The sequence below is a fragment of the Sciurus carolinensis genome, chromosome 9 (assembly GCF_902686445.1).
Source record: "Sciurus carolinensis chromosome 9, mSciCar1.2, whole genome shotgun sequence".
Classification (NCBI taxonomy): domain Eukaryota; kingdom Metazoa; phylum Chordata; class Mammalia; order Rodentia; family Sciuridae; genus Sciurus; species Sciurus carolinensis.
Window position 1 is genome coordinate 93,434,205 of NC_062221.1, and position 26,662 is coordinate 93,460,866.

At 38.1% G+C, this 26,662-nt stretch overlaps 2 protein-coding genes across 4 annotated transcripts in view; one reads left to right on the forward strand and one right to left on the reverse strand.

The window, feature by feature from the left end:
* The window catches only part of Col8a1 (collagen type VIII alpha 1 chain), a 525,631-nt gene that overhangs the window by 327,907 nt on the left and 171,062 nt on the right, over window positions 1–26,662 (reverse strand). The gene's annotated exons all lie outside the window — the stretch shown is intronic.
* The window catches only part of Filip1l (filamin A interacting protein 1 like), a 291,043-nt gene that overhangs the window by 259,745 nt on the left and 4,636 nt on the right, over window positions 1–26,662 (forward strand). For both annotated transcript variants that reach the window (XM_047563744.1, XM_047563746.1), the window contains one exon: window positions 12,499–15,274. In XM_047563744.1, coding sequence (XP_047419700.1) covers window positions 12,499–15,274 — 2,776 coding nt within the window. The remainder of the gene's footprint in view (window positions 1–12,498; window positions 15,275–26,662) is intronic.

Consider the following 26,662-nt stretch of genomic DNA (forward strand, 5'->3'; position numbering starts at 1 on the left):
TACTGTTTCTCAGACATTTGGGTTTCTCACAACCTGCTGGCTTGTATTTTTTTCTGAAGGGCTCAAAAAACATTATAAAACATCCCTCAACATTCCAGTCTTTTACTGTGGAAACCAAACCTGGCCCTACTCTACTCAGAAAAAATATTGTTCCCTTTGGTCTGTCCCAGACCAGTCTGCCTACCCTGCTTTTGGGTTTCCCAAGTACACCAAGTCTATGAGCATGTGAGTCCACAGAGCAAGTGCATGTTCACATTCAAGGAACAAAGGAGGAGCAAGGGTGAGATGAGCAGAACATCAGTGAGGCCTTGGGAAGGTCGCTGTTAGCATCCATTTTGCTATACTGTAGTTCCCTGGATAGTATACATTCCAAGCATCATTTTTTTTCCAGGAAGGGAGAAGAGCTGAGTAGATCTGAAAACAAAACAGAAATGGAAAAAAGTAGCTCACCTCAAATATATTTGAACAGCAGATAATGATGAAGAGTTATGAATGCCAAAGATAATACAAAGAGATCCACCAGGAGTTTTCCTAAAAATTAACTATGTCTTAAAATGGTAATTATCAGTCAGACACAATTTTGCCCCCACTTCCTGCCCTGGGAACATCTGCAACGTAGAAGCATTTTCTGGTTGTCACGACTGAGTTGAGGGTACTGGGTTACTTAAGGAATTTAATAGGTAAAGGCCATGGATGCACTAAACATTCCATAATGCACAGGACAGCCCAGGACAATGACTCAACCCAAATGTCAGTAGTGCTGAGGCCAAGTTCAAACCCTAACCAAAAAGGATAGTATGTCTAACAATGAGCATAGCTGAAAAGATGAATGAACTGCTTAAATGTAGATCATATACACAGATTATGTCCTTTTAGCTTTCATTCTAGTTGTGGATTTTTACTATTCCTTCCACAGATGGCCCATACTTTAAACCAGCCCATTATGGCTGAGCTGCTCTCCTATATTACCTCACCATTCTGTTGCTCCCCCCAACCCCAAAGGTGAACAAGTAGCAGTTTTAATTATTTATAAAATTACTTTATAAATAATTAAAAATACATTTATAGCCTACAACATGATGGAGTACACTGTGGAATGGTGAAAGCAAGCTAACTAACATACCCATCATCTCAAATACTTAACTTTTTTTGTGATTAGAACATAACAAAATTATTTTCTTGGGGCCAGGGTATATAGTTCAGTGGTAGCACGCTTTACATGCTTTAGGCCCTGGATTCTATCCCCAGCACCAAAAACAAACAGACATAAACAAATAAATGAATAAAATCTATTCTCCTAATACTCCCCACCTGATTTCCAATGATAACGAACATGTGTTTATTTCAGGCAGTATGTTAAGGGAATTTTTATGGATTGGTTTTTACTTAATCCTCAGAATAATTCTACTGTGAGGGAGGATCTAGTATTGTCTCCATTCTGCAGGTGGAGAAAATGAGACTTGTAAAGCTTACATTGCTTGCTCAACCAACACCACATTGAAATGGGGAAGCCAGGATTCAATTCCCAAAATTGAACTCCAGAGCCTGATTTTCTAAGGCGGCACTACCCTCCCTCCTGTAGTATTCCACTGCCTCTTCCCTAGTGGTGCTTTGGTGTTGGCAAAGGTACAAGCTCCCTGTCAGTCATCTCACTGCCCTTTGCCTCTCAGTCACCTGCACTATTTACTGCCATCTACTACCAGGGCAATAGTGATAAGGCAGTAGGAAGGATATCAGCCTTATCCTAAAGAAGGCAAGTATATAAGATACAGAACAACAGAGATCAAAGAAAGGACACAACAAACCCCTGGGAAGGAGGAGGAAATGGAGAGTGTTAAGGACCTGAGCAAAAGTCCAATAGCACCATCGCAGCTCACACTTAAATGTGGCTCTGCATGCTGTGTACCAGAAGGCACTATCAGGAATATGCACATAAACACCTTATGCTGAGTGGCTCCCACTTCCACAACTGGGGATTGAACTCAGGGTCTTACACATGTTAAAGTAAGACCCCCTACCTCTGAGCTACATCCCCTGCCTTTTTAATTTAATTTTGAGACAGGGTCTTGCTAAGTTGCCAAGGCTGGCCTTAAACTTGTGATTCTCCTGCCTCAGCCTCCTGAGTCTCTGGGATTATAGGTGTGTATCACTGCATCTTGCCTGAACTATTTTTGAATATTTCTTCCTAAAGTGGCAGGGAAGCCCAGGGAAGGCATCACAGGCCCAAGTAGACCTGAAGGACTGTGTAAATATCTATCTGAAACAGTTTGACAAGGACCTACAGTCTCTTCTGTTGAAAGACAGGTTTTTTGTTTTGTTCCTTTCTTTGTGGTTGTGTTATGTGTGTGTGGTGTAGTAGCAATCAAAATCTAAAGTTTGGAAGAGAAAAAAAAAACATTATCTGAGGAATATTTTCCAAAAAATTAAGAACTTCAATTCGGGCGGCGGGGCGGGGCGGGGGCTGAAGGGGAAAAAGAAAAATCTCAAAAGAAAAGTGAGTAGGCTCTCATATTCAGCACAGCAGTGTATTCACAGTCACTGTTTTTTTTAAAAGTTCTTTCTTGATAGTTATAATATATTCAAAAACAAGGTTAAGAAAACTATCCAAGTAAATGGCAAAAAGAAAAATATGTATAGATTTTCTTAAATATGAAAAACCAAAATGGGATGGAGGAGGCATATTAGTGGTTCTTAAAATTTTTATTTTATTTTATTTAGATTTTTTTGCAGTGCTTCAGTCAAACCCAGGGCCTCAGAGGCATGCATTCCCAGCCCAGAACAGTAGGATTAAGTGAACATCCATCATCTAAAAGGTTCCAACTAAAAAGCCCCCAACAGTACAACACAGAAGTAGTAGACAAAACATAGGTCAGGGTCTAACTACTTCTCGTGGCACAGATTTACACAAGTTGTCCTTACTGTCACTCCCCAGTTAGTTCCTGTTTCCTGTTCCACACCCAGCTCCAGCCTAAGCACCTTTGCGAGTCTCTACCTGGTGGTTTGGAGGGTCTTTCCTAGCCCAGATTCCACAGGCACCTTGGTTGGTCTCAGGATGAAAATATTCTCCTGTAACTGTCTGTGCCTGTGGGCTTTCAGACTGGTATTTTTCTGGTTCTGTAACCTTACCTTTCAGCCATTTTTCTTAGTAGAAGACCATGTTCTAAGTCAGTTACTTTGGTCTTTGCTTTAAGAGAACAAGATTTGTCCCAATGCCAGTCCTCCACTCAATTTGAAGATTCATTACCTCTTCTCAGAATCCTGTTTATCTGCTAAGAGCTCCCCAACTCTTTATAATTAATAGATCATTTGGCAATTTACATCTTACTATTTCACTTCCCCTGCCAACTAGGGAACCAAACAAAATTGTCCAGATGATGAAGAATCCTGACCCATTTTTAACATATAGTCCTCTGACACCAAACTAAAACCTCCTCCATCACTTCACACCCTAAGTATTGTTTGACAATGAAGGAAAATAGTAACTCAGCTTGCTGAATCTGGGCCCATTTATGGTGTCTCTAAACGATCTCAATGATGATGACAGGACCTTCAGTAATAAGGACATAGAACAGACACAGATGTACGCTCATACTTGGCTAGCAGATGCAAAAAAAAAAAAAAAAAAAGTGTTACTGTTCTTCTAGATCTTGCTGACCAAGTCAAATGAATCAAACATTACATTATGGCTATGGTATGCTGTAGCTGTAATTAAAAAAAAAAAAAAAATCCAAACTCTGACTTGCTCATGAGATAAAAGAAAGCTGCATACATAGAATAAAGACTGATCATGGCTATTTTTACAAGTGCCCCTAAAAATTAGACCAAATAGTGAAAAGTTCCCTTGAAAAAGCAAGAAACACAGCACGGAAACATAAATTATAGGCCTGATTACTAAGAGCCTATCTCAAGTAAAGGAAGCTTTCCAGTAAATTTCATGTAATTACTCTGCAAACTGCTGAAACTCTAGTTATTTATCCATAAACATTGCTGCTATCAGTGTGGTGCAACAATAAAAATTACATATTAAACAAGAATGGCTAAAAGATAAACAAGATAATATTCTGACCAGACTATAAGACTCTGGCCATGAAAGCAGACATAAATATGAATAAAACAGTGATATATGTAATTTTCTGCTTAGTAATCAACATGTTAAATTAGGAGAAAAAGTAATGTATTAAACTAGCTCGGGAATAGGAGAACAAATATGGGAATAGAACCTCATCAAAGCAAAATATATACTTTAGACTAAGATGAGAGTTGCACTATTTCAAATATTGTATGAAAAGACCAAACAGATTTTGGTATCATCATATTACTTGATAATTAATGGGAGACTAAATTTTGACCAGATTGAACTGTGCAAGTATACTGGCAGGTTTGGGGGGGAAATTGACAAATAACACACACAATGCTTTGCACATAGTAGGGGCTCACTGTACTTGACCTATAAAGATTTGAAAGGAATTAAATGTCATCTGAACTGCATTATGGATACAACCATTTCTAAAAACAGGCAACTCAGTGGTTTTTGTACCCTTATTTCAAATTGTGGTTTCAAACAAAACATATTTAAATTATGGAGATAGCTCTAAAGACTGGGAGAGAGGAAATTTAAAAGCTGAGAATATCCATCTACGTGGAAGGCAGTGAACCAATGGATTTATTATTGACAGAATCATCAAAGCAGTGACTAGTGAATCTGGGGACTTCATCAGGATGAAGCAAAGGGCTGATCAGTGACAGCTCAAACCAGAGGCTTTTCCAGAAAAAGACACATTTGCCATTTAATTTCTACAGTCTATCCTCTAGCGCAATGGTTCTCAAAGTATGGTCCCCATCAAGAACCACAAGGTCAAAGCCATCTTCACTTTAACCATCTTTTTCTTCCTCATTCTCTCAGAAGTGGTCAGGTTGTTTTCCAGAGGCTAAATGAGGTGTTAGATTACGTCCTTCCTATGACAGTGAATGCAATGTGTGAAAAACGTCTGAGGATAGCTGTCTTCAATTAAGCCAGACGTTAGAATCTGCAGAGAGGTAAAACAATGCAGTTCTTTTCACTAAATTTTTTGTTTCAAAGTTATTTCCCTTAAAAATGTTATTTATGTTAAAATATAATGGGTTTATTATTTTTAACAAATAAATGAATATTTTTTAAAAAATCTTAATTTGAATTTCTAATATAGCAAATACTGAGAGATAAAACCCACATACTAAAAAGCTCTTTGAGGTACTCAATAATTTTTAAGAGTGTAGAGGGGTTACGAGACCTAAAAGGTGAAGAACTGTTGCTCAGCAGCCTTTACTGAGTTGTGCTGAACTATTTGTTCATTCATTCCTAACAGTCTACAAACTCTTTGAGAAGAGGATCCTCCCTCCCCTGTTTACCTCAGGATAGCCCTAGTATTAACTACAGCCATTCGTTGTTTTGTAAATTAAATGAACAAACATATTGCCATATTCAGAACATCAAAAACTTAAAATTCAAGGTCTACTTCATGAATACAGTGATGGACTGTTACTCTCTAAAATGACAGATGAGAAATTAAGCTGAATCTGAAGTTGTTCACTTCTTACAGGTTGATTTCTGCAGCTAATAGAAAATAGTATCATTAATGGAACTGGTTTTATTGCTTGTTAAGCTTATTTATAGGAGTCAGTTGTTGGAAAACTGGAACAGAATCTGCAAAAGTAGGAACAATTGATAGGTCAGAGTGGTCAGATTATAGACATGTATTTCCAATTTCATCTGCTATTGATGTAATTTTGCTTATGAGGTAAATCTGTTTCCTGAAGAGCTCTGGACTGTGAAGGAAAAATATAAGAACCATGCCTTTGTTTCCAGAGTTGAAATAACCAAAGGAGAGTGACAGGCTAGTATGTGAACATTTACCACTCATCCCTATTGTTCTTAAACAAGCAAGTGCACACAGTTCTAACACAGGGATCTGAAGAAGGAAAAAAGGAGTTGTTCAAACAGTCCTGATTCTTTCTAGAGTTTCTGTAACTGAAATAGAGGCAATAATATACTTAAAGAACACCCATGGGAAACCCACTTACACCTCATTTTCTTAAATGCCTAAAAACCACCCTCAGGTAATCCTCCACCCTAGAGAAACCTCTTTAAAAATGAATAAAACTTCTAGGGCAGTGTTGCAGTTATTTTCTACAGAAGGGTATACTTGTTCATTTTTTCATTCATTCAAAAAAAATGTTCATTTTGTTCTCTCCAAAGGGTTTTGTGGTAGACTCTATAGAAGACACAAATGAATCACTTAGATACTCCTCCTGTTATCAAGAAGTTTATATTTTTGTAGGGTTGATTATGATATATATAAATAGGACAAAATCAAAAGTGGCCAACATTGTATTATAAATTCTTATGGGTGTGACTGGCATTATAGGGTTTAGACATACCATCTGTTTCATATGTGTATTCTATGGTGTATATTACTTAACACTCTGTGTCTCCCACAGAGGAGATAAAATACAGGCACATGTGTGCTGACATATGTGTGTGTAAATAAAAACTGAAAAGACCGTTTGAATATATAATTTGTATTGAAGGGCCAGCATTATGGTTGGTACCAAGGAACACTCAAGATGACAGATGTGATATGTTTGAGAAAACAAGTAACTGGCATTGCATATAATAATAGTGATAAACCACAGAATATAAAAATTCTGAGCCATAATAGAAACTCTAAAGAAAAGCTGTAATAAGACACTGCTTTAAGCCAGTTTGGATTTAATTACCTCACATTTGTATCCATAAAACCAGTTTCCTCAACCTGTTTGTATTGGACAGGATTCTGTGAATGTTCCTATAATCCTGTAGTGTCAGTACTTGAATATGAATATAAGTACTCCAAGACAGTAGTCTTCAAACTGAGGAACATGTACCCCTGAGGGTACACAAAGACTTTGCAGGGGTATAAGGCATGGACAGCTTTAAGGGAATTAGTGTCTACATTGGCATTTCATACATATACTCTTTCCAAAACTGATCTGCCAGAAGTGTTTATGTTCTTCTATGAGTTCTCCTTTTCCAATAACCTTTTCAAAATATCCAACATGCTTAGCTAACTCTTACCTCTTCCTGGGTTGGAAACTCCTCTGGGGCACAAGACAAAGGAACAATTACAGAAAGTCTTACTCCTGCTAGGCACGGTGGTACATGCCTGTAATCCCAGTGACCTGGGAAGCTGAGACAGAAGGATCACAAGTTCAAGGCCAGCCTGAGCAACTTAGTGAAGCCCTAAGCAATTTAGTGACAGTCTGTTTAAAAATATAAAACAAAAAGGGGGCTAGGGTTGTGAGCACTGGGTTCAATCCTTAGCACCACATAAAAAAATAAATAAAGTTATTTAAAAAAAACAAAAAGGGATGGGGATGTAGCTCAGTGGTAAAGCACCCCTGGGTTCATTCGCCAGTACCAAAAAAAAAAAAAAAAAAAAAAGAAAGAGAAAGAAAGTCTTAACTCTTAGAGTTCCAGGAGAGCAGCAGCAATAGCTCAGAACCTACGATTTTATAGAATACTGCTTTGTCTTGAAGTGAGATGGTTGCTAGCAGAATGTGTATTTACATATTTACTTAAGTTGAACTCAGTTTTTTCCATGAAAGAATGACTGATTTGGCTGTCTGATTTATTAATGAGCTTGTTTAGATCGTACATCAGACTTGAAAATGTATCTTTTGCAACCAGCAAAACTTTGAATTAAAAACATCTAGATGTTTTAAAATGTGTAAAAACTTTCTTAGCTTCAAAAAATTATTTTAAAAGATAAAAGGGAAAACATTTGGGCTGTGGTTGTAGCTCAGTGATAAAGAGCACTTGCCTATCATGTGTGAGGCACTGGGTTTGATCATCAGCACCACATAAAAATAAGTGAATAAAATAAAGGCATTTGGTCCATCTACAATTAAAAAATTTTTAAAAAGGCAAACATTTGAAAACACTGCTCTAAGAAATACAAATTTTTAAAAAATCCAAAACAGAATTTGATTTGTTCTATAGGTTGACAGTTTGTCCATTCTGAGTGTTCTTTGATAGACACCTTCTGTGGGGGAATAGTCACAGGCAGTGGTTTACATTTTGGGTTGTAGAGGCAAAATGTTGTGATATGGGGAAACAACACAGACTTCACTCCTTCCTCACCTTTTTGAGACCAAGGATCTCATTTTCAGGAACTATCTGGCAGGTAAATAATAAAGTCTTGCTCTCTGTAGTCAGTCCAACAGCCAGCAGACTGGGCATCATCTGGGATCTTGCTACAATGCAAACTGTGAGGCTCACCCCAGAGTTATTGTTTTAGTCAGTTTTCTTTGCTGCTGTGACTAAATGATCTGACCAGCACAATTATAGAGGAGAAAAGGTTTATTTGAGGGCTCACGGTTTCAGAGGTCTTAGTTCATAGAAGGCTGGCTCCATTCCTTGAGGTTTGAGGCGAGGCTGAACATTATGGGGAAAGAGCATGGCAGAGGGAAGCAGCTTGCATCATCAGGAAGCAGAGACTCCACTCTCCAGATACAAAATATATACCCCCATAGCCATGCCCCAATTCCCACCTCCACCGGCCACACCCTACTACTTCCATTAATCTCATCAGGGATTAATTCACTGATTGGGTTAAGACTCTTACACCCAATCATTTCTCCTCTGAACCTTCCTGCATTGTCTCACATTTGAGCTTTTGGGAGACACCTCACATCCAAACCATAGACCTACTGAATTGAAATCTGTAGTTTAACAAAATTCCAGGTGATTCAAATGCACACTAAAATTTGAAAAACACTGACAGAGAACATATCATTAGAAGGGAAGATACAATCACTAGGTGTATATAACTCAGATGGGAACTTTATGTTGCACCTGCTTAAGTAAAACTGAGTAAGGCAGGAGGTGGAGTGTAAATTCTAATGTAAACATGCACACACACACACACACACACACACACACACACACACACAAACAGATCAGTGGTTCTCAACTGGAAGCTATATTGCTCCCAAAAGACTTTGGCAGTCTGGAGACATTTCTGGTTGTTATCATTGGAGGATGCTGCTAAACATCTTACGAGTACCCAGAATGGCCCTTCACAATAAGAATTTGTCTCAAAATGTCAGTAGTGCTGAGGTTGGAAAAACCATGGCATAGATTATAAAACATTCCTATATAATGGCATTTTAAATTGGAACTATTAGTGGAAAAAGGAGTCATAATTTGCATACACAGCTTAAGAGAATGGATTTCAGGTCTGGAGAGTTCTGCTTCTCAAGGTTCATGCTACTTTCTTATGAGAACCCTGGTTAAAAGCTCTCAAAATCATTTATCTGCATTCGTTAGCAAATCCAGAGTTCATGATAATCTGTGTCAGTCATACCAATGCCAAACTTTATTAATTTGCTAAGAAAAATAATGGAGATAGGTCAGTTACTACTTTATATAATTTCTTCAAGAAATTATATTTTCTTCAAAACCATAAACTCACCTCAGACCTAACCTTCAAATATTCCTGGTGAAAGGCAAAAAATAGTGACTTAGGGTTAGCCCACTCACCACTATCAGGAGTGGTTTCTCTTGCCTTCTTCTTTTAGACATGTATCCAACTACACTACATATAATATCACTACACACAGCCAACTGCCTCTGAAGAGTTGTCAGGGCTTCCTGCCCTCAGTTCCCACTGGTTCCTGGTCCTGATCTCTGGAGTTGACTTCTGAGGGTATAGTTTTTTTTCCTACAAATAAACCCCTGCTTCCTTTCCTGAGGCTTTAGCAGGCTAGACTGCTGACTGTCCCATGGGAAATAGTGAAGGTATTGGGAAACAAGGAGTAAGAAAACAACTGGAGCAAAAGCACACTAATTGTTAGTTTTTTTTAGATTAGGTAGAGGGGAGTGAAGGGAGGGGAGGGGATGTGGGGATAGGAAGGAAAGTAGAATGAATCAGACATTATTACCCTGTGTACATATATGACTACGTAACCGGTGTGATTCCACATCATATACAACCAGAAGAATGAGAAGTTATATTCCATTTATGTATGATGTGTCAATGTGCATTCTACTGTCATGTATAACTAATTAGAACAAATAAAAAATCATCGGTTTTATATGACTAATTTGTAAGATGGCACTTGGGGAGCAGATGGGGGTCGTAGCCAGTTTACAAAACCCAGGAAAAAGCTGCATCACACTTGCATTATGCTGAAAAAGATGCACTATGCTTGTTCCCCAAAACATTAAACACAATGGAAACAACTGAAATTTCTTTGAAACTTCTTTGCTGGCTATCACACTGCCCAGATTCACTAATTACTATTCCATTTTAGTGCTCTTTTCATTATACTGCAAAATAATCTTTTTACCCTTACATCTTAAGGAAACACATTCCCTTCTCATAGAAATAAAACAGCGGGACTGAGGTATAGCTCAGTTGATAGAGCTCTTGCTTACCTAGCATGAGCAAGGCCCTGAGTTTGATTCCTAGCAAAACACACACACACACACAAATAAAGAAAAAGAAAAAGCATCACATGCTATTATTTAATAAACTGAAAAGAAATCCTGAAGTATTTTTGTGAAACTATTTTTAAATAAAACTATAAGCAACTGGGGTGTAGAAGGTGTATTTCAGTGCAGTTATGCTTAATTCATTGTCAAGACCATTAAATCCAATACTAATGCTAAGGCAGGAGGAAAAAGCACTTTGCCAAAGTTTCTGTAACTATTTCACCACCAAAGCATTTTACCTGTGAACTCTGCCACTAGGTCCCACAACCATTCAGGAAGAAGATACCATGTTTTTCTTCTCAGACTCCCAGGTTTCTCAAGTACAGAGTGGGGAGCAGCCAGGAACCATGAGCAAGTCTCTTACCAAGACCCTAGATGAGATCATCATCAACCCCACCCCAGCATCCTGCCTAGCCTCTTCTGAAGTTCACAGGCCACAGTCAGTCTCTTGTCAGGTTCTCAAAACAGGAAAAACTAAAAGTGGATCCTCCCCACAAAAGACTTAGGGCATTCTTACATTACACAGTTATTTTAAACATGTTCCTCCTGTGTAGTATAATTACAGAAAAGAGAAGATTCAGATCTCAAAAAGGACTCTATTTCTAAGACTTCCCCAAATTAGTTTCTTTTTCAAATGTCCTCTCAAATTCTTAACTTTCAAAAAGTTCTGTGATAAGGATAAAAGACATGCATTGGATAATTAACTCATTCCTAATAGAAATAATTTATTAATATATTATGAACATTTCAGTCTTGATCAGAAAGCAAGTACTATGTTTTCATCCATGTCAAGTCCTTTAAATTCTTCAGGGATTCCATTCTATTTTAGCTTCTGTATAACAATATTGCAGAACTATAATTACATCCTCTATAATCAGCCATTCCCAGTGTAATTAACAGAGCCACAAGTTTAAAACTACAACCTCCCTGCTGAGGTAACTATGCATGTGGAAGATAGAGTTTATTCTGCCCATGAAATGCTCTCCTGTTATGCAAACAAATTTAAAATATAAATGAAAAAAAATAGCATGTTGTAATAGTCTTCATTTAAGAAGGAATCATTATGTTCCTGATAATGTTTCCCCTCCATCATTTCTAGTATTGAATTCTCATCAATAAGCTCTTTCCTACCAAATTCCTTGCTCTTCCCATATGTTGTGAAAACCCTCAAGCCCAGTTCAGATGCCTCAACTCCCCTCACTAAACTGTCATTCACTAGGAGGAAAAAGGTATATGTGAAGTGGTTCTCAGATAATGTCATGCTAATGCAAAACAAGTTTTAAGTGGCAGAGTAGTTCATCAATAAAGTGCATAACTTCTAAGCAATGTGAATAAAATTTTATCTTAACTAAGGATCAAGGAGTGAACACCAAATATCAGTATATCACACATTTTAATGGCTCAAGGAAACCATTTACTAAATCTAGGAATCATAATTAATAAAAAAAAGAACAACAGCAACATTTATCAAGTGTTTACCATCTACCAGGACCGTAATAATCTTAGATGAATCACCTCATTTAATTTTCACAAAAACCCCTAAGGTAAATATAAAGATTGCCCCCGCTTTCATGAGAAAATTGAAACTCAGAGATGTTAAATAACTGCCCAGGTTCATTAAATGAGCTGCTAAGAGTAGGTTCAATCTTGAAGCCAGGTTTAACTGAATCTCTAGCTCATACCCATTTTCACAGCCAGTTGGCTGAACTACCCTTCAACTGTTACACAGCAATTTAAAACAAATATTCTTGGCTTTCCTCTTCTATAAAGGCTCCTGGTAAACTACAACTGTTACTAATCAATGGTAGCTAACAAAGAAGCAAGATACTTAACAAGATTCTCTTTCCCTCATCAAATTCAGGAACTCCTTCCCATATTCCATATGAACTGATACAATCTTTCTAATTTATGTAACTGTTTAATCATAGCTGATGAGTTACCAAAGCAACAATCATAAAACAGAATGCACTCTTGTATTTTTTCAGATTAAAGAAGCTGATTGATCAAGAAACCAAGTCCCAGCAGAAGAAGGAGCAAGAAAAGGAAAAGAGGGTCATCACTCTGAAAGAGGAGCTGACCAAGCTGAAGTCTTTTGCTTTGATGGTGGTGGACGAACAACAAAGGCTTACAGCACAGCTCACCCTTCAAAGGCAGAAAATCCAAGACCTTACCACAAGTGCACAGGAAACACATGCTAAACTAACCCTTGCTGAAGCCAGAGTTCAGGAAGAAGAGCAGAAGGCAACCAGACTAGAGAAAGAACTGCAAACGCAGACCACAAAGTTTCATCAGGACCAAGACGAAATTATGGCGAAGCTCACCAATGAGGACAGTCAAAATCACCAGCTTCGACAAAAGCTGGCAGCACTCAGTCGGCAAGTTGATGAGTTAGAAGAGACAAACAGATCTTTAAGAAAAGCAGAAGAAGAGCTGCAAGATATAAAAGAAAAAATCAACAAGGGAGAATATGGAAATGCTGGCATCATGGCTGAGGTAGAGGAGCTCAGGAAACGTGTGCTAGATATGGAAGGAAAAGATGAAGAGCTCATAAGGATGGAGGAACAGTGCAGAGATCTCAACAAGAGGCTTGAGAAGGAAGCAGCACAGAGTAAAGACTTTAAACTAGAAGTTGAAAAGCTCAACAAAAGGATTATGGCTCTGGAAAAATTAGAAGATGCCTTCAACAAAAGCAAACAAGAATGCTACTCTCTTAAATGCAACTTAGAAAAAGAAAGGACAACCACAAAGCAGTTGTCTCAGGAACTGGAGAGTTTAAAAGTGAGACTCAAAGAGCTAGAAGACATTGAAAGTAGGCTGGAAAAGACAGAATTCACTCTGAAGGAGGATTTGACTAAACTGAAAACATTAACTGTGATGCTTGTGGATGAACGGAAAACAATGAGCGAAAAACTGAAGCAAACGGAAGATAAATTACAAATTGCTTCTTCCCAGCTTCAAGTGGAGCAGAATAAAGTAACAACAGTTACTGAGAAGTTAATTGAGGAAACTAAAAGGGCACTCAAGTCCAAAACTGATGCAGAAGAAAAGATGTTCAGTGTAACCAAGGAAAGAGATGATCTAAAAAACAAACTGAAAGCAGAAGAGGAGAAAGGAAATGATCTCTTGTCAAAAGTCAATATGTTGAAAAACAGGCTTCAATCGTTGGAAGCAACTGAAAAAGACTTCCTAAAAAACAAATTAAATCAAGACTCTGGTAAATCCACAACAGCTTTACACCAAGAAAACAATAAAATTAAAGAACTCTCCCAAGAAGTGGAAAGACTGAAACTGAAACTAAAGGATATGAAAGCCATTGAGGATGACCTCATGAAAACAGAAGATGAATATGAGACTCTGGAACGAAGGTATGCTAATGAACGAGAAAAAGCTCAATTTTTATCTGAAGAGCTAGAGCATGTTAAAATGGAACTTGCCAAGTACAAGTTAGCAGAAAAGACAGAGTCCAGTCATGAACAATGGCTTTTTAAAAGGCTTCAAGAAGAAGAAGCTAAATCAGGACATCTATCAAGAGAAGTGGATGCATTAAAAGAGAAAATTCATGAATACATGGCAACTGAGGACCTGATATGTCATCTCCAGGGAGATCACTCCATTCTGCAAAAGAAACTAAATCAACAAGAAAACAGGAACAGAGATTTAGGAAGAGAAATCGAAAACCTCACTAAAGAGCTAGAGAGGTACCGGCATTTTAGTAAGAGCCTCCGTCCTAGTCTCAATGGAAGAAGAATCTCCGACCCTCAAGTATTTTCTAAAGAAGTTCAAACAGAAGCAGTAGACAATGAACCACCAGACTACAAGAGTCTCATTCCTCTGGAACGAGCAGTCATCAATGGTCAGTTGTATGAGGAGAGTGAGGACCAAGATGAGGATCCTAATGAGGAGGACTCAGTGCTGTCCTTCAGAAGCAACCCGTCTACTCCCCTTCCTGTGAACAGGAAGTTGTGGATTCCTTGGATGAAATCCAAGGAGGGCCATCCTCAGAATGGGAAAATACAAACTAAACCCAGTGGCAACTTTATGCAACCTGGAGATCTAGTCCTAAGCCATACACCTGGACAGCCGCTTCATATAAAGGTTACGCCAGACCATGCCCAAAATACAGCCACTCTTGAAATCACAAGTCCAACCACAGAGAACCCTCACTCTTACACAAGCACTGCAGTGATACCAAACTGTGGTACCCCAAAGCAGAGGATAACCATTCTCCAAAATGCTTCCATAACACCGGTGAAGTCCAAAACTTCTACTGAAGGCCTCATGAATTTAGAGCAAGGCATGTCCCCAATTACCATGGCAACCTTTGCCAGAGCACAGACCCCAGAGTCTTGTGGTTCTATAACTCCAGAAAGGACAATGTCACCTATTCAGGTCTTGGCTGTGACTGGTTCAGCTAGCTCTCCTGAGCAGGGACGCTCCCCAGAGCCAATAGAAATCAGTGCCAAGCACGCTATTTTCAGAGTCTCCCCAGACCGGCAGTCATCGTGGCAGTTTCAACGTGCAAACAGTAATAGTTCAAGTGTGATAACTACTGAGGATAATAAAATCCACATTCACTTAGGAAGTCCTTACATGCAAGCTGTGGCCAGCCCCGTGAGACCTGCCAGCCCTTCAGCACCACTGCAGGATAACCGAACTCAAGGCTTAACTAATGGGGCACTAAACAAAACAACCAATAAAGTCACCAGCAGTATTACTATCACACCAACAGCTACACCTCTTCCTCGACAATCACAAATTACAGTAAGTAATATATATAACTGACCACCCCTCATCCTCATCCAGTCCATACTGATATTCTTGCAAGGAACTCAATCCTTTTTTAATCATCCCTCCACATTCCCCAAAAGACTGACTGAACTTATACTTTGGGAAAGTTTGTGCATGAACTATACAAGAGTATCTGAAACTAATTAAGTGTTGCCTGCATAGTCATATCAAGTGTGCATTTACTGTATATCTTTTCATTTACATAACTGTATGGAAAATATTTAGTCTGCACTTGTATAAATACATCTTTATGTATTTCATTTTCCATAACTCACTTTAATTTGACTGCAACTTGTCTTGGTGAAATACTTTAACATTATAAAACAGTAAATAATTTTGTTATTTTTACCACTGCTTGCTGAATTTTCTTTTGGTCATTTTTGTGTTACATATTTGCATGTCCAATATAATTTTATTTTCTGTTTATGTCTATTATTAGTTCTTGCTAAAAAAAAATCAAGCAGGACCTACTTGTAATTTACAGTCAACTTCTGATTACATATTAGAAGAAGAGAAATTAGTTATCTCTGAGACTTCAAAGTGAACCAAATAAAATGTATATTTGTGATTTTAAAGTGAATTATAAGATCTCTGAGGACAAATTTAATGTCACTCTTGAGATGCATCTCAATACCCCTAATATCCAGCACAGTGCTTGTTAGCATTTATTAGGAAGTTAATAAATGTTTAGTGATAAGGGGTATAAAATAATATTGAATAATTTGCTTTCAATGAGCATACCTAAGATGGTGTTGAAAATAAAAAGCTTTGAAATGTGATAGGAAGCCAGAAAACACATTTGGAAACACACATTACCTTGACAATCAAAAGTTGACTATTTCTACCAAAGACTGAAAACCCATTAAAAAAAAAAATATATATATATATATATATACATATATATATATATATCCAAATCTGAATCAGCCATTAGGACATAAGCTTTTGAACACTGTTTCAAAATGAAAGTGTTATTCTTGTTCCTTTTTACCATTTGGATCTCAAAGCAATTTGGATTACTAAATGCAGGTGCCACCGTACCCAGTTGATAAGTAGGCTACAATCAGAAACTTACAATTTAATTTTGTAGTTGTTTTAAAAACCTTGCAACGAGCAAATAAAAGCCAAAGATAATTGCAAATGTAAGTTATAGGAGAAGCTTATTTTTTTTAAAGCATATGGTGTATAAGCAAAGGGAAGTAAATATACTATTAATTTCTTTTGTGTTTACTCTTATGCCACTTATAAGGTTGGTGATTAAAAACAGTTAAGGCATCCTAGAAACTCTGATATCTGACTCATCGGACTCCCTGAGCATAATCCATACTTCTGAGCAAACATAACAGCTTTTAGAGGAACATTTTAAATTACAAATCTGGTTCCCAAGTTACATTCCCTAAAGATGATTTCAGACAAAGTAGCTCATCGCCATTTTACCTTTTTTAACTTCTTAACTGTTAATTTAATGTGGTCAATTTTATTGTCAGTTATTGATTTTAAACACAATTCATTTAGACATTTGGGCAAACTGTGAAGATCTTTCAAGAGTAAAAGGAATCTTTCATAATTATCTTCTTTTTCCCTGCAAAATCAATTTCATGATAGCAAAGCGAGGATTTGTTGACAGAAACACTTCCATGGTGATGAACTGCAACACCACTGCTGTGGGCTTGCATCATCATTAAATAAATGAGGATGAAAGCTGAGGCTGATGATGAATGAGAAAGCTTCTGTTTAAACACATTTATCTTGGGAATCGGCAGTGACCCAACTGTATTACAAAATACATGATGGCCTAAATGTACTTCAAAACTATTTTTAAATCAACGTGGGCTAGAACTCCAGGAAGAACTACACAGTTCACGTTAGATCTTTCAAAGTAGATAATGAAAATGCTGCTGTGTGAGATCTTCTAGTTAATGATCAAGAGAAGAGACAGGCAATGTTTTGGAGGGCACTGATCAACAGATCATAAAATTCCAGAAACCAGAAACTACAAAGAATTTTATCATTCAACAGCACAAAGAGAAAACATGTTTGCATGGTGCAGGTGGAAACAGAAGCAGAGAACCAGCCAAGGGATTCCCATCACCCAGGTTCCTCCTGGATGCCCCAAGTGCAGAGATGTGGGGGGAGGGGCATTCCTACCCGTGACAGTCCCAAAACCATTTAATAGCGTTTGGAGCTCTGGCTATTCATCAGCCCACATATTTTGTAAAGATTCAATTATGTGAACCACAGCAATTCTCTATAACAAAGCTAATACAAAATGCACAAATTATCATTTTATCATCAGTTTCAATCTTAACTATAAATAGGCTTCCTAAGCAATTAATCTGACATTACTGGAAATTTATTGAACCCTTAAGGATTACCTGTTTTAGAGGTTCCTCCTCTGGAAGGATTTTTGAGAATAATAATTACTATAAGCATCAAAATAAACTTGAGACTGTCAGATTAACAATTTATATGTAGAATGGTAAAAGTACCACTAAAGTTCATAGTGAAGACACTGTAAGTTCTGCAAAAGCACCTTCCCTTTTTTATAAAATTACATTTAAAATGACACTCTAGATTTCTGGTCCTTAATTTAAAAAATAATTTCTTATATCCTCATGTGTGATAAAAGAGAAAGGAATTACAGAACAAAGGTCTGTGGTGTGGAATTTTCCATTTGTGGTGCCCTACACATGCTCAAAAAGTTCCAAATTTTGGAGCTCTTTGAATTCTGGATGTTCAACCTATAATGCTTGCTCAAGATGACCATAGGATTATATAAACTACTCAGAGGGTCCCCACAACCAGATCTTATAATGATAAGATATCAAGCATGGTATCTCTCTGATGTCCAAAGGATAAAACTAGGGGCACTGTGTGATGGTCCTAGAAGGGATATTTTATTAACAATTTTTAAAGACTTGCTGCCTAAGGATCCTGTGATTTTTACTGACTGAAATATAACTCCAAATAAAAAAACTTTTAGTAGCTTCTTGGATTCTGAATATTTACAAAGCGTGTCTCCTTTGAAACATGTCAAAGGCAGGGAAAGGTCTTTTTAAATTAACCATCACTCTAGTTTCCCTTATACGTTGATTTCTGTTCATCGTTTTTTCCTCCAAAATAATAGTTTTTCTTTACAATCCTAAGAGAAAAGATAATCAGACAAAATGTGTGCACCACTCAGAGGTCAGTGTTTCACAAAGAAAAATCCAAAACACCTGTATCTGTATTCCCTGATGTAAACAGTATGTTCCACACAGTTATGGGATCAGATTATCTTAGAGGGTAGGGCCCAGGAAGCTGCATTTTAAGGAGCTCCTTGACTGATTTGCACCATTGTTTTATAAATTCCTGTACTGAAAAACATTGGCAAATGTGTTCTATCATGCCACTCTTAGAATGAATTACACCTGTACCAGGAAGTGTAACTATTCTGTCCTCTAGTGGTGAGAATGACAGACAGAAGGCTTTTCTCCAGGTTTTCTTTTTATTCAAGAAAAAACATCTACATTTTATTGGGTGAGAAGGTCCCTAGTTTTTAATAGTAGCAAAGCACAGATACCTGAATCTTTAGCTGAACTGTAGCAGGTTGACACTTACAACCTCTATTTCTATCCCACATCCCAGACCCTGAACTTAACCCTGTAGCTTCTGTACATTTCTTGGGAATGTTCCAGAACATACATTAAAGAAAGCAGCTGGATAAACCAAAAGAAAGCACTCCATTCACCTTAGGACACAGTGAAGCAAATGTAAGAAAGACATGTGGCTTACTAAAAAGTTCCCAAACCTTAAATCATTTTAAATCCATTTTCATTCAAACTCCAAGCTCTTTCCTTGGATGGACCTTTTCCAGTCTTCACATTAAATCAAAAAGGGCTTTCGTACAAATACATCAGAGCAGGCATCTTCTAAAGGGCAACACCACTGGGTAAAGAATCCTTAGGGAGTCCAGCAAATTAACTGGTCAACGCCTCTAAATACTTTGATAAGGAATTAACACATTCCACAGGGTAGCACTTACAAATCTGTCAACGTTCCATCAGGACACCAGGTTTTACACTTAGCATGCTGCCATAAAAAATGTACTCCATGCTAACCTCTGGTATTGCAGTTAGCCATCCCAGGGACATCTTTACTTGTGGCTTCATTTCAAAATTTCTGTCAAAATTATTGGTCAAGAGAACAAAACTTGCCTGATTATTCAAAGCATTTTTTTTTTTATAAAGTCTGAAAATAGTTTTCTTATTTTAGTGAATTTTGTTTTTCTCCCCATGGCCAAATGGTCCTGTATGATTGACTTTTTTTTTTTTTTTGTCCTGCTTCGTTTCATTTTTAAAAGGCTATTCATGTTTTAATTTTAATAACTAACAATGTATAAATATAGGCTCTCTAGACCTACAAAGCTTCCCTCATTCTCTGGTTTGATGGAGGTAGATTTACTAATGGACTTGTCACTCATGCCCACTCAGTGACATGCACAGTGCCTCAGTGTGCAATATCTTTTCTTCAAAGCTTCACATGGGTACATGATCAATTTACTGATCATGACATACTACACTGTGTTCCTCCTACCCAACAGTGGGGCAGGTATTATGGAGATGAAAGATTCACTGCCCTTAATAACCTGAGCAAGGAATGAGACAAGAAATAAGACAATCAGACAACATTTAATCAAATGGGAAAATGCATTTCTATCAATCAACTGGAGATTCTGGAGTAGATTAATCAATTTTCATAAAGAAAGAGATAAGTGGAGTGACGGGGAGGATACTAGAGGCAGACCAACAAGACCAGATTCCAGCTCATGCTTCTTCCAGTCAGCTGTGAGGCCTTGAGCAAGTCATTTAGCCTTTGTGAAATAAGAGAACTGGACTTGATGATCTCTAAAATCATGTGTGGCTCAAACTTCTAAAACTTTCTGGATTCTATCTAAGACTTGCCACCTTCCTTTAAACATTTAAAATTTGACTGGGAATAAGGCTTGGGCATAAACATGCCAACAACTTGCATTGATTTCTTTTCCTTTGGAAATTAGATTTCCTTTTTCTTATTTTCTCACTAGTAGGGGTCATAATGCTAAGATGGTCTCTAAACATTTGTTTCCTTCTCTAAGATTCCATAAATTAATTTCTTTTAACTCTCAGTACATCGGCTTTTTTCCCCATGAGAGCAGTTTCCTAATCTCAGGATTACCAACAGTGTGGGCCTGATAGTTCTTGGTTCGGGAGAAGCAAGTTCTGTGCTTTGTAGGATATTTGGGAGCATCCTTGGCTTCTGTTCACTAAACGCCAGGCAACATCCTCCAACCATCACAACAATGTCTAAGGGGCAAAATCGTCCCCTGGTTGAAAACTGCTGCATTAGAAAAACGAACCAACTGACTCTGTAAGCCAGTTGCGCTTCTGTACAGCACAGAGAAGGAACAGTGTAGACAGTAAGTACTGAGGGAGTTTGGAAGAGGAGCAGGTTATTCTGGGTTGGGGGTTTGAGGGTTAGGCTTCAGAAACAGATGAGATGTGAGTATGGGCTGGAAGATGAAGATGCCTGGCATAGAGAGAGCCAAAAGGGTGTCCCAAAGAGGTACCCCCAAGGTAGAGGTGGAGGTAGGCAGGAGACCAGACAACAAACATCCAAGGACAATGAGCAGTACAGTGGGGCAGGGATACAGCTCGAAAGACACAGTCCAGTCAGACTGTGAGGGGTCTTGAATACAGTGCTAGGTGGTGCTTTGTGTCCCCACAGTAGACTTCTGGTTAGTAAGGTAACGTAACAGGAAAAAAGTGAATCCTTTATTCAATTTTATTTCACTTTACAATGACCCTCTAAAAGGGGTATTACTGAAATTATAGAGATAAATAAATGAAAACTCTGAGATTTAAGGGAAGTTGTTGCAGATCATTCTGTTAGAATGAGACAAACATGGGATGTGGACACAGGTCTGACTTCATTGTTCCATTCTCTTTCTGTGGCAACATATTCAAAAGCTACCACAGTGCAAGTGGAAGCATTATGTGTTGTATTTGATCATTTCCACAACCTGTGGTGACAGACACAGCCTGCCTAATGTTACCTCTTCATGCTCTGCCTCACCAATTTGCCAGTTCCACCAGCCATCTCATACAACTCAAATCAATTTCTCAAGAATACATTACCGTACTATTAGTGGATTTGCTGGAGTTTCTTCTTCTCTTAAGGGAAGAAAGAGAAAAAGAGCTAAATTCTTTTCTCTTGACTTTCAATTTGTTTTGGTCTGAGTACATCAATATCAGTCACTATTGATGCCTCAGAAAACTAGTTACTAAAAACTGTAACAGGTCCTCAAAAGGTCCTTTGGGGCATCAGGAAGGGAGTCAGAGTAGCGATCATGCTGAGAAGGACAACATCTCTCATGGCAACATATGAGCAGCCCATTTATTTCATACAGAACTTTTCTCCGATTATAAGAATAATACAAATTTATTACAGAAACTTTAGAAAAGGTAAATGTTTTTGAGACTGCTGATCTTACCTTTGAAGAATGGGAATGAGAGGACTGGGGAGAACAATGGACAATTATCACTATTGTTTTCAGTGAAACCTATCAACCATGGCCCTATTTCAGGCTTTTCTCAGACTGCCAATGAGGAAGGAAATTTGCTTTGAAGGGGGCATCCTGCCCTTACTACACTTCTCAGAGCCAAGAAGTGGCAAATCTCCCTGCAGAGTGCAAGTTTATGTAATCTGTCTGCTTGGTCCAGACACAATGGCTAAGGGGGCCAGCAAGGTCACTAAAAGAGAGGGGCAGGATTTCCTCTCCTTATGCAGGCCAATCAGTGCCTAGATAATGGTTTAGTTACTGCACATTGTTGAAGTAATGGGACAGAATGCTTTCATTTCATTTCATAGGCATCTCAGAAATAGTTACACTATTGGTAAGATTGTGGGCTGAATGCAAAGGATGTGGGAACATGGTAAGACCCAGAAAATTTATCTTTCAGGCTCCAGGGAAGGGATGCAGAAGTATCCATGGTGGGAGAAGAAAAGAGTGGCAGACGAGCAGGAATTATGTTTTCTCCTTGGACTATCTCAGTCCCTTGATGATAGTAATTTAATTTCTCTATGATGATCCTCAAAGCAACATCTCCAAAGTTTCCATACTCTTACACAGTTCCACAGGGAAAGCCCAACCACACTGCACGTGTCCACATGTGCACTCTCTCTGGAACTGCTCCTTGTCTTACTTCTGGTGATGGTATATCACCTTCTTCTTTGTCCAGGCCGAACAACTGGGAACCATTCTCCACTTTTTTGCTCATTGTCTAGATCCAATCAGTCACTCTCCTCTGTTATTTCTTCCTGTCCTCCCTAATTCCTACCTGGACTACCATTCCCTAAATCCAAACCTTAGTACAGATCGAACTTTAATAAGACAGTTGATCTACATTTAATTCCTCACCTTTCTCATCCAACCTTCACCCCAAAAACCGCCCTGATCATTGCACTTCTCTAGTCTCACACTTACATTACTTAGTGCCAAAATAACAGCTGCTCAAACCTTTGACCATGGTCTATATCTCTTGCCTCATCTCCCTTTGAAACTCTGGACATGCCCTGCACCCTTGTCAGAACACAGTACTAACAGTCCTCCCACATGCCATTTGGCCTTCTTGTCCTACACTTTTGCCCATGCTGATTCTAGGACTAAAATGCTCTTTTCTCCCTTGTTCCTCCTATTGAAATCCTACTCACTCCTCCAGTACTACTACTTGAAAACCTTCCTTACTTTTTAATCTTCCTCTGGGTTTCCAAAATATTTCTGTTTGTAACTCCATTATGGCATTGTCTTGTGATTTAATTATCTGTCACCCCTCTTATATTACAATCTTGAGAATAAGAATCAACTATTATTTATTTTTTAAATATTTACATTAATGTTTCTAAAAATGCAGTCACTGACCACCTTCATCAGAATCACCTAGGACTCTGCAGATTTTCACATCCCTAGACCTAGTAAATTCAATGCAGGGAATGTGCAGCCTCAGAAACTCTCTGGGGCATCACTGGACATACACATTTTAAAAGCCACTGTCCCATACAACACAGGATTTAAATACTGCTCACAACCAATGTTCAACAAAGGCTCACATAGATAACAACATACCTGGTGGCCACAGTTGGTGTATATCTGTTCTTCACACAGAATCACAGAATGTCAGGGGCAAAAGACTTTACCAGTGATTTGGAAGAACTGCTTCATTTTTTGATATGAAAAGATAGGGAAGAATAGATAATGTTTTCAGGTGAACTATATAAAAGATTCACAATAACCAGAGCAAGTAGCATAAGGAGGGAAAAGGATGTATGAAGGGTCATTTTCTAGGCCAAGGGTGGTTAGAGATACAGCCCAGGAACCAGCACTGCTGATTCAGCAGTCTCAGCTCCTACACTTGTAATATATCTCTAGTAAAAAAGTGGAGAGATGAGAGAACAGGGGAAAGGCAGGAAGACAAGAGAGGTAACACAGCCAAAGATATATTAGGATTATGATTAAGGCACAGTCACCTTAACAACAGATACAAGGAAAAAGACAAAAATAACAGCAATGATAATAATAGTAACAACTAACACTTACCTGGCAGTTTGGATGTTTAAGCGACGTTCCTATACAATCTTTACTCCCCAAAGAATATTTTTGCAAGTGGGTATTTTAATCCCAAGATGAAGACAGGCAATAGATTGCTGCTGACGGACCTGCAGCTAGTTAGTGCCTTACGTAGAACACAGAGCCCAGCCTGTTTGCCTTCATGGTCTGAGCTCTAGTCACTATCCCAGGATGCAAACCTTAGAACAAGGGAAAAAGATTAAACCCGTGCAAATGAGAGAATGGGAAAGAAAAGCGGGAAGAGAAAGGGTACCAAAAAATAGAAAAGACTGTGGTAAAAGAAAAACCTGACGACGAACAAAAGAAAAGGGGATAAATAAGGAAGACAATTATTCAAGGCTATCTTAACATTTTTCTACATGTGAAACTGTGTTTGGCATATAATATAAGCAAATGGATCAGAAAGGATTTTGAAAACTATATTTCAATGTTTATTCTTACCTTGCCCCAGAACCCCTGTTGTAATTACTATAGAAAGAGAGACTGGGAGGTGACTAGGTACAACCACAAATCATATTACATTATAGAACAAAGGTACCAATTTACTCTATTCTTCACCTCAGAAACTGGACAACTCTTTAATATAAATTACAGCAGTGAACTGCTATTTAAAACCAAATGTTCTCTCAAAGGAGGTTAATGGGAATAAGCTAATTAAACTACAGGGTTCCCCTTTGAAGGTCCCCCTTGCCATATAAAACTGAAACTTTAAGTGATAAAGTTTTATTACATAATGGGAAGTTTTAAGAAAATGAAGAGGAAAAACAGCCAAAGCAGCATATGAAACTTTGGGCTACCTGCCAGATTCATTATCTGTTATTTCTACCCCCTCCACACACAAATTAGCAGTGATTTGCCAAACAATATAAAAGACAAACGAAATGAAAACAATAGTATTTCAAGGACATTCCCCTCCAGTTTAGCATTTCCTTCTTTTCATCACTATATCTATCATCATTACTTATGCACTTTCCCACTAAACACAGATAAAAACAAAATTACAAAAACACTGTCATTCTGATAATACATGGCCTTGACCAAATGTTCCACAGCTGGGTCCCTGGGGGAGTCGACAGCCCTGAATCCATTCCCCAACCAGACCTCAATGACCACAAGTCAGAATGACCTAAGGTCTCAGGGAATCTTGAACTTCTCAACATCTACAGCCAAGATACAAAGGTGTGATGAGAGCCCCACAGTCCCCGGCATCAGGCCTGTTCCTAAGGGAACACTGTCTTCTTATACAATATGTTGCCAATATATCACCAAAAAGTTCAAAGCACTTACAAACTTAATTTCTCTAAGAGAAAAGGAAACATCCTGATTCCAGCTGTCTAACTAGAATTTGATAGCTTCCTCACAAATGCTGATTTTGTTCTGGTATATTTTCAGATGTTTGTCCTTTATGGTAATATGAAAGAATATAAAGGTCATGTAGAAACCAGGCTAAGAACTAAAACTTTGAATAAAACTGAAAATATTTCACCTTTTTACACTTCTGTGGGTCAATAAGACTCATCTAAAAACTTGCTGCAACCAGGGAGCTGTATAGGTTACTAGATTCTTTTTAGAACCTATGGATGAAATAAGCCAACACTTTTAGAATTCAATGAACATATGCCATGAAGACATTCCTTTTCTTTCTACTGCTCCCTAGATAAGAACCACTGCCTCTGTCTCATTTAATTCATCATCCCTCAGACTTGTAATCCATTCCAAATATCAAACTCCATGGCTGACTGAGTTAAGCATTTTTGAAAAAAAAAAATATTTTTTCTTCTGTGAATAAGCTTTCCAACTTGCTTAATCTTCTCCAAGACATCTGCTTTCTGATGAAACCCAGGAGCCTCCAACTTCGAGTAGAACATTCACTGTGTGGTCTTAAAAGAGCCATATGCATGTATTTCTCTTGCAATATGCACTCCAAATTTGAGGGGAGAAGGGGGAAACTTTCTTGGAGTTACTTGACATAATGCTCTACAAAAATGATCCAAGAGATGACACATTTTAAAGCTCCATACCTCATTTATTGAAACAAGTCCAAGTATAAAATTCATACAAGAAAAGAACCAGCATCATTATTTTAAGATTTGGGGGGAATGACATTTAAAGTTGTCCTACTAAAATAACTAGCCTTTGCTGCCATCTAGCGGTAAAAACTATGTAGCAAAATCAATGTTACCAAGAAAACAAAAAGAATTTGCTGCATCAATGAATGGTGAGGAAACATTAGGAACCCAAAAATTGGGGGAGAGGGGAGTTGGTCCTATCAGTTACCACCATCCCAAGCCACATTTTCTTCATCAACACATCAGTGTTGCTTAGAAGAAACAAGCTCCACCAATGGTGTGTTTCATGTCAACTGGTTTATCAGAGAGATTTCCTTTGGGTTTTTTGGTTTGTTTGTTTTTGTTGTCCTTGTTGTTCTGCAGTCCTGGGGACTGAACTGAGAACTCCAAATATGCTAGGCAAGCACTCCACCACTGAACTACACCCTCAGTTCCATCAAACAGATTTATTAACAACCTGTGATGCTCATTTAAAATTCACAAGCTCTGCTCCTATTCCTAGATAATCTAAGTAACAGGTTCTAACATGGAGTTTGTGCATCTGTAGTGTTTTAAAAGTCCATGGATGATTATGATGAGTACTATTTCAGGTAAACACTGGGCCAGGATGCTCTGGCTTTTCATACTGCTGAACTCCCCGTATCCAGG